The sequence below is a fragment of the Diabrotica virgifera genome, chromosome 2, assembly GCF_917563875.1.
Source record: "Diabrotica virgifera virgifera chromosome 2, PGI_DIABVI_V3a".
Lineage (NCBI taxonomy): Eukaryota > Metazoa > Arthropoda > Insecta > Coleoptera > Chrysomelidae > Diabrotica > Diabrotica virgifera.
This window is the reverse complement of record NC_065444.1, coordinates 125,850,302-125,858,690: the sequence shown is the minus strand read 5'-3', so window position 1 is coordinate 125,858,690 and position 8,389 is coordinate 125,850,302. Positions and strand designations below refer to the sequence as shown.

The window sequence follows — 8,389 nt, the reverse complement described above, 5'->3', positions numbered from 1 at the left end:
AATAATGCAAGGTAAATTTTGAAATTATGTATAATTTTAGTCAAGATATTAATCACATAAAACTTTGAAATTAATAATTCGTGAAATCGTCAGATCAAGATAAGTTAAGTACATGCAAAACAGTGTATATTTCAAACGTTTGAGCGGGGCATAAGGAAATGGGTGAGTCACAAAGTTTCACAAAAAAAAACGAATATTTTGCAAAATCAATGTAAGATTGAAAAAGTAAAAAATACATGTTTAATATTTTTCAAAAATCCATCAAATGATACCAAACACGACCCCCCACGGAGAGGGCTGGGTGAAAATTTAAAATTATAAATACGAACCCCGCGGTGTTTCGCGAAATGAACATCAGATGTATTCAATATTTTTGAAAAATCTATCAAATGACACCAAACACGACGCCCCACGGAGCTGGGGTGGGGGATTACTTTAAAATCTTAAATAGGAGCCCCCATTTTTTATTGCAGATTTGGATTACTTACGTAAAAATAAGTAACTTTTATTCGAGACATGTTTTCGAATTATGGGTAGACGGCACTATAATCGGGAAAAACGAATGTTGGAAATGGAAAATTAAATTAAAAAATGGAAAGTCCCCCACTTTATGGAAAACCTAATTTAACTTTTTTTGGTTTTAGGACCTACTCTTCACAACCCAATAGGCCCCCTTAACGCTCGAGTAACTGCAAATTTAGCATACTTTCCTCCCCTACTATAATAAACAGAAATACAAAAAATAATTTTTTAATAATAGGTAATAAATACAATATTAGTAGTAGTATGATTTTAGGTATGGAAGACCAAAAGTGTGTGCTACCTAGAGGAAAGGGAGTAGGAGGTACTACTTTGGTAAATTCCCTACAATATGTACGAGCAAACCCAGAGAACTTTAACCAATGGTCAAGAATGCTCAATGATCCTTCATGGTCGTATGAAAACATGTTGGATTATTTTAAAAAATCTGAAAATTTTCATTGGACCAATCCAGAAGCACCTGTAGATTTAAGTTATCATGGAACAAATGGTCTTCTTACAGTGGAACATGCGATAATTAATAATCCCCTTACTGATTTATTCTTAGACGCAAATAGAGATTTAGGAATTAATATAACAGACTATAACAGCCCGTCGCAAGTAGGGGCATCAATAACACAATTATATACAAATAAAGGTAGGAGAGAGGATATGGGGAGCATATTCGTCAAACCATTTTTAGAAAGACGAAATCTTAAAGTTCTAACGGGAAGTTATGTTACGAAAGTGGTCATTAACAAAGAAACTAAAATAGCTGAGAGTGTTATGTTTACCAAGGGAGGTAAAACGTATAATGTGGGAGCAAACAAAGAGATTATTATTTCTGGAGGGGCAATTGCTAGTCCCCAAATTCTTATGTTATCTGGAGTAGGACCAAAAAGACATTTAGAAGATGTTGGTGTTGATGTAATTCAAAATTTGGAAGTAGGTACTCGATTCAAAGAGCATGCTTTAACAACAAATCTATATTTTTCTTCGAACTTATCAATACCTATTGAACCTATGGGAGATCAGTTAAGAGATTTTCTGCATCATACTGGAAGTTTAACGGCTAGTACTTCATCGCAAAGTGTTGGATTTTATAATTTCGAAAATAGAGATGGTCATTTGCCTAATGTAGCAATGTTTATTGATACCCATCAAACTAATTTATTTGAAAAAAATTTTTTAAAGTGGAAATATGAATATTATAAAACTTTAAGTAATATTAAACTTAGTACTCCATTGAGATTTATGATATTACATATGACTACAAAAGCCAATGGTACTATAAGATTAAAGAGCAATGATCCATTTGACTACCCACTTATAAACCCCAATTTACTTACAAATCAAGAAGATATGTTGGAAATATACAGGGCGATCAATTTTTTATTTAAAATTATAGAGACACCTACATTTAAGAAATATAATTTAAAATTTGCAACTCCTACTTTAGCTGCATGTAATCACTGTAAGTATGATACCAAAAAATGTTGGGAATGCTTTATGAAAGAATTGACCATGCCAGGATATCATCCTATGTCTTCATGTCCGATGGGTGCAGACCCAAGCGGAGGAGCAGTTGTCGATAACAATCTTAAGGTGTTTGGTGTGAATAAATTAAGAGTTGCAGATGCTAGCGTTTTTCCAGGACCTATATCAGGATACCCCAGTATGAATTGTTTAGTTATAGGAGAGAAACTTGCAGACGTGATTAAAAAAGAGTACGGTGTAATTTAAAATTTTAAATAAATGTTTTTCTTTTTTGATTTTTAATTTTATAGTATTCTACATAAACATTATAGAATTTTCTGTTTACTAGTTTTTCGTTTAGAATTATTTCATAAAACAATATGCATCATTATACAGTGATGAGCGCGCTAATAACCGGCAAAATACCGCAAAAGATGAAAAGCATATTAAATTGTGAGATAAAAAGGAATGAAACTAGTGGAGGTGGGAGATCTAGCGCTATAAATCTATAAACTTACAATATATTTATTTTTTTCCCACCTTTAGACGTATCAGAGGAGTATGTCAACTAAATATGTCACTGTCACAGTGGCAGTTGCCAAACTCGTCCGATACGTCTAATATAAAACAAAAAATATTTCGACAGCGTTATCTCACGAAATGTTTAAAGAAAAGATATAGAAAATTCCAGGAGGATCGGCCAAATAGTTTTTGAGTTACCATATCTACCGCCTTTGAGAAAAGCAGTTTTGAAAAAAAAAACGCGTTTAAAGTTTTGTCAACTTTTATTTTCAATTTCTTTTTTGTTTGTCAAATCGTAAAGTGATCTCTCTCTCTCTCTCTCTCTCTCTCTCTCTCTCTCTCTCTCTCTCTCTCTCTCTCTCCTGTCGTTTCCCCATTACTGAGGATCGTGATTTCTTCCAATATTCCTAACAATGTTTCTCCATTGGTCTCTATCATCAGCTGCTCTAAGAGCTTCGCAGAATGAGTTTCCAGCTGAATGCTTTATTTGGTCAGACCATCTAGCTGGTGATCGTCCTCTTGATCTTCTCACCGGAACGTTTCCAGAAACAATTAATCTCTCCAAACTGTCGTCATCTCTGTGAACTACGTGACCAAAGAATTGCAGAATTCGTTGCAGACATATTGTGGACAGCCTTTTTTTAATATTGAGTTGGTTTAGAATGGAAACGTTTGTCCTATGAGCTGTCCAAGGTATGCGCAGCATTCTTCTCCAGCACCACATCTCAAAGGCATCAATTTTTTGGCGCTCGCATGCGCGAAGAGTCCAAGTCTCTGCTCCGTATAGAAATATTGAGAATACAAGGGCATTCACCAGTCTCATCTTGATATTTTGAGAGATAGATCTGTCTTTCCAAACTTTAGTTAGGCGACTCATCGCATTTTTTGCCATACCAATACGTCTCCGAACTTCTGCTTCACAGTTACCATCGTTAGTTATACTAGACCCGAGATAGACAAAGGTGTTTACTATCTGGTATTCCTGTAATATGTTAGTAAGTTAAATAGTGTCAAATCTGTCGACCACCATTAATTTTGTCTTAGCTTTATTGATTTTCAGACCAACTCTATTGCTTTCGTACTCAACTCTTCGCAGAAGATCAAACATTTCTTGCTCATTTGCTGCTATAAGTGTAGTGTCATCAGCAAATCTTAAATTGGAGATTTTCTTACCAGCTACTGTTACTCCACCGGCCCATCCTTCTAAAACCATCCTCATGACATGTTCACCATAAATGTTAAATAAGTCAGGTGACAATACGCATCCTTGTCTAACACCTCTCTCGGTCTTTTGAGAACTTCTGATATAGTCGTACTGTCGCTATATGAGACTGGTACAGATTTTTAATAAGTGTCACCAGGCGCATTGGTGCGCCCATTTCTATTAAAATTGACCACAGATTTATCCAGCTTACACAATCAAATGCCTTTTGGTAGTTAACGAAGCATATAATCATAGGTACTTGAAATTCTCTAGACTTTTCAATGAGTTGTCTCAGGTTCAGGATTTGTTTTCTTGTACCTTTACCCTTTACAAACCCCGCTTGTTCCTGAGGTATTTGGTAATGTAGATAGGTTTTTAATCTGTTTTTGATGATATGCAACAAGATTTTACTAGCATGTGTTATTAGTGACAGTGTGCGGTAGTTTTCACATCTGGTAGTAGTTCCTTTTTTGTGTAGTGGGATATAAATTGAGGTACACCAATCAGATGGCCATTTTCCTGAATTCCAAACAGCGACACAGATAGAATGGATGATATGTAATCCTGTGTCACCTAGTAACTGTAGTATTTCACATGGTATTGAATCAATGCCTGGGGATTTACTTCTCTTTAGTGATTTAATTGCATCTTTGACTTCAGCGAGCAAGACAGTAGGTTCTCTAGGGTAGTCAGAAGGCCACTGATTTTCTGCTGATTCCTCGTTATTTTTATATAGCTCGCCACAGTAGTTTCGCCATGTTTCCAATATTTCATCAGTATCGGTCTTTAAATTACCTTCCTTATCTATTACAGACCACGTTTGAGGTTTAAATTCTCTGGTAAGGAGTTTGATCTTCTGGAATAAGTCCCTCGGTTCATTTCGACAGCCATGTTCCTCTATCTCTCTGCATATTTGAGAGATGTAATCAGCTTTATCTTTGCGGCACTGTTTTCTGATTTCTCTCGATAACGCTCTGTATTCATCGTTTGTTCCGTATCTAGTTTTATGTTCTTTTCTGCGTTGAATCACAGTCCACGTATTATCGGATATCCATGGCTTACGGCCAGTGGAAACCGCTGCCTCACAGTCTTTTGCAGCCTCGATTACCTTATCTTTGAGATAGATCCAAGTACTCTCAGGGTCACTATCTACTTGGTCTAAAGAAAGAGCATCTTCTAGGTTTTGTTGGAAGTCATTGATTTTTGATGGACTTAGAAACATGACTTTTCTCGGGGGTCTTCTTTTGGGGACTTTAAAACGAAGTCGAACGTTCAATACCAGGAGTTGATGATCGCTTCCACAGTCTGCGCCAGGATATGTTTTACAGTTGATGGACGACGACTTCCATCTTGATCTTATAAGGATGTAGTCTATTTGATTCCTTGTTCGTCCATCTGGGCTGCGCCATGTGTATAATCTCCGTGGATGATGTTGATATAACGTGTTTGTAATTGTAAGATGTTTTTCTACACAGAACTCCACTAGACGGTCACCATTCCCATTTCTCTGTCCCAGTCCATTTTTGCCCTGCACTCCTTCAATATTTTCATTAGATGACCCCACTTTGGCGTTAAAATCCCCTAAAATTATGACGAGTTCACGATTCGGAATAGCGCGAACAGTTTCTTCTAAACAACCATAGAACCTGTTGATGTCTTCTTCTTGTGCAGCTGTTGTAGGAGCGTATACCTGGACAAGGTGTAGGGTATTGGTGAATATTCTCGTTTTAAGGGATATTATCCTGCCATCAATAGTATTCTATCCAATTACGCAGTCGTTAAGTTTAGAGGGTACAATTATTGCGACTCCATTTGAACTTTTGTTATCTGGGCCTGAAAAATAGACGACGTTGGCAGCAGTTGTTTTAAAATGCCCTTTTCCTCTCCAGTGAGTTTCTGAGAGTCCCAGTACCGAAAGATTGTGGTCTGCCATTTCTTTTTCAATTATGTGTAACTTTCCAGGATTTTGGATCAGTCCCTAGACGTTCCATGTACCAAAAAAAGTGAAAAGTTCCGTAAAGTGATGCACACCAGAATATTTTTTTACAACAACAACAACACACGTGTTCATCCCAACCCCTAGGAACATGTGTGTACCACTGCTAGTCAGCGGGACCCACATGTTCGAAGATCAAACCGGTCTCGCCCCAAAAGAGCTAATCATTTTGGATCAGTACCTATCTGACCCCCAGGTTTTCCCTCCAGCCCTCCCCAACGTTTGACATACGCAGGGGAGGCTTGAACTATTACGTCGGGAGATTTGGGAAAAGAAACACCCTCCGTCTTGCTTGGTTGTGGTTAGGCCACCTCTCTGTAGGGGTAGCTAGAAGCTTTTCTCCCTAGTTACTTTACTGAGTTTAATTATTGAAACATGATTTTGGACTGAAGTCCCTAAGTTGTGTGTGTTTCGGACGGAGAGCCGCCAACCTAGGTTGGCGGCTCTCCGGCCGAACGTAGTTGTTGCTCGGTCACTCAGCTGCCGATTTGGCAAAACAAGCTGTTTTGTTCTCCTCGGCAGCTGGGCATCCGACGGGTCTGGCCACCGAGCCCATGTTGTCGCACATGGCCTCGGTGCTGAGATTTTGTGAAAAGGTCGTCCTGCCGACCTGCCTGAAGGGTCTATAGCTAAGTGACTGTATGAGAGTGCCAGACAGTGTTGCCAACCGCATTTTTCTAGATTATCCGATGATCGCTCGAAAAAGATCCCATTTGTCACGAAAAGATACGTTCATATGCGTAACCAGGGAGGGGTTGGGGGGGGTATAACACCCCCATTTGGATGTACTTACATCTAACAACTAATAAGTATTTTTGAAAAATTTAAACGCAGAATGAAAACCTACTTTATGAATAAACCTCTAGAATAAATAAAAAGTTTCTTTTGAATGAAATATCTGCAATTAAAATCACACTAAATTTTCTTTTTTCTTTTCACCCCTGTAACTTATTAAAATAAACATAATAGAGGTTTTAGGGACTTTTGGCCCTCGGTAATAATGTAATCTTTCATTCTGCGTTTAAATTTTTCAAAAATATTTATTAGTTTTCTCAGGATTCGAAACAAATAAATGCGTTTAAAAATTATTGGACCGAAATTTCGCCCCTACGCTCTTTTAGCAACTAAAGATTTATTATTTAGCAATTAAAACAGTAGAAACATAACTGACAGTCTTAAAACATTAAAAAACTAAACATGTACGTAATCCAAAACACACAAAAAAACATAATATAGTAAAGTTCATAATTGTTATTTTTTATTTTGCCATATTGTAACATTTTTTTAAGGTGTAAATTTTACACAGCCAGTATTACCGATACCATCTTTTGTTATTATCGATACCAATTGTAGATGTCTTTAAGAGGTTTCTTTTATCTGTTTTTATATTGAATACATTACTGAAAACTCTACACTAGCATTTGAAAATGGTAGAACGAATAGCAATGAAAATACTTTTTCCACCTACCTCTACCGAAAGTATACTTTTCCGGAGCTGATTGTAGGGAGCAAAGTTGTACTTTTTGAAAAGTAAAAGTGACGTCATGGTATTTCATTCATGAAATATAACTTATTGACGCCCTGTACAATATATATTTTCTATTACGTAAGTATCTATACATTTTAACGTTTATTTAAAAACACTCTGTATTTTGCATAATGGTAAAAAACAATAAATTGTTATTCTGATTTAACGTTTACATTAATAATTTGACTTATATTTGACAGTTGACAGTTATATTGTACCTACTTGTTAGTTTTAGTTCTAATAAATTTTGTTGGTTAGTTACATAAATAAATTAAGTAAAAATGAAAAAATGACTTGTTATTTGAGGAAGGTGGAAAAACCATATGTACTTATAACATGGGAGTAAAGTGCCTTTTCCTCCGTTGAATGATTACTGTCTCGGGAGGAAAAGTAGCACTTTCCTCATTTGTTATACAAATAGCTATTTCCACCTACCTCTACCGAAAGTATACTTTTCCGGACCTGATTGTAGGGAGCAAAGTTGTACTTTTCCTCCCTAGGGAGGAAAACATTTTTCCTCCCTAGGGAGGAAAAGTAAAAGTGACGTCATGGTATTTCATTCATGAAATATAACTTATTGACGCCCTGTACAATATCTATTTTCTATTACGGAAGTACCTATACATTTTAACATTTATTTATAAAACACCCTGTATTTTGCAGAATGGTAAAAAACAGGAAATTGTTATTTTGATTTATCAATGTTTACATTAATAATTTGACTTATATTTGACAGTTGACAGTTATATTGTACCTACTTGTTAGTTTTAGTTCTAATAAATTTTGTTGGTTAGTTACATAAATAAACTATTTAAAAATGAAAAAATGACTTGTTATTTGAGGAAGGTGTATAAACCATATGTATAACATGGGAGTAAAGTGCCTTTTCCTCCCTTGAATGATTACTGCCCTCCGCTATGCGTCGGGCAGTAAACTTCATTCTCGGGAGGAAAAGTAGTACTTTCCTCCCTTGTTATACAAATAGCTATTTTTAAATTAGGATACAAATATATGTTAGCTTCATTTTTTAATTTTACCATTTATCCATTATAAAAAAAAGTATTTTAACAAATTAAAAGGTATTTCAACAGACGCACTGCACTGCATAAAATAAAAATAAAACTAAATCGTGCAGTAGCTATCA

General features: G+C 36.0%; 1 protein-coding gene across 1 annotated transcript; it reads left to right on the top strand.

Annotated features, from left to right (window-relative positions):
* The first annotated feature begins 786 nt into the window (after positions 1 to 786).
* Positions 787 to 2,262, top strand: LOC126880784 (glucose dehydrogenase [FAD, quinone]-like). The gene has a single exon (XM_050644842.1). The coding sequence runs from the start codon at positions 787 to 789 to the stop codon at positions 2,260 to 2,262; it is 1,476 nt and encodes a 491-aa protein (XP_050500799.1).
* The last annotated feature ends 6,127 nt before the right edge of the window (positions 2,263 to 8,389 follow it).

What these genes read in the sequence shown, in the direction of transcription:
- LOC126880784 (XM_050644842.1), top strand. Translation starts at nt 787, where the DNA reads ATGATTTTAGGTATGGAAGACCAAAAGTGTGTGCTACCTAGAGGAAAG.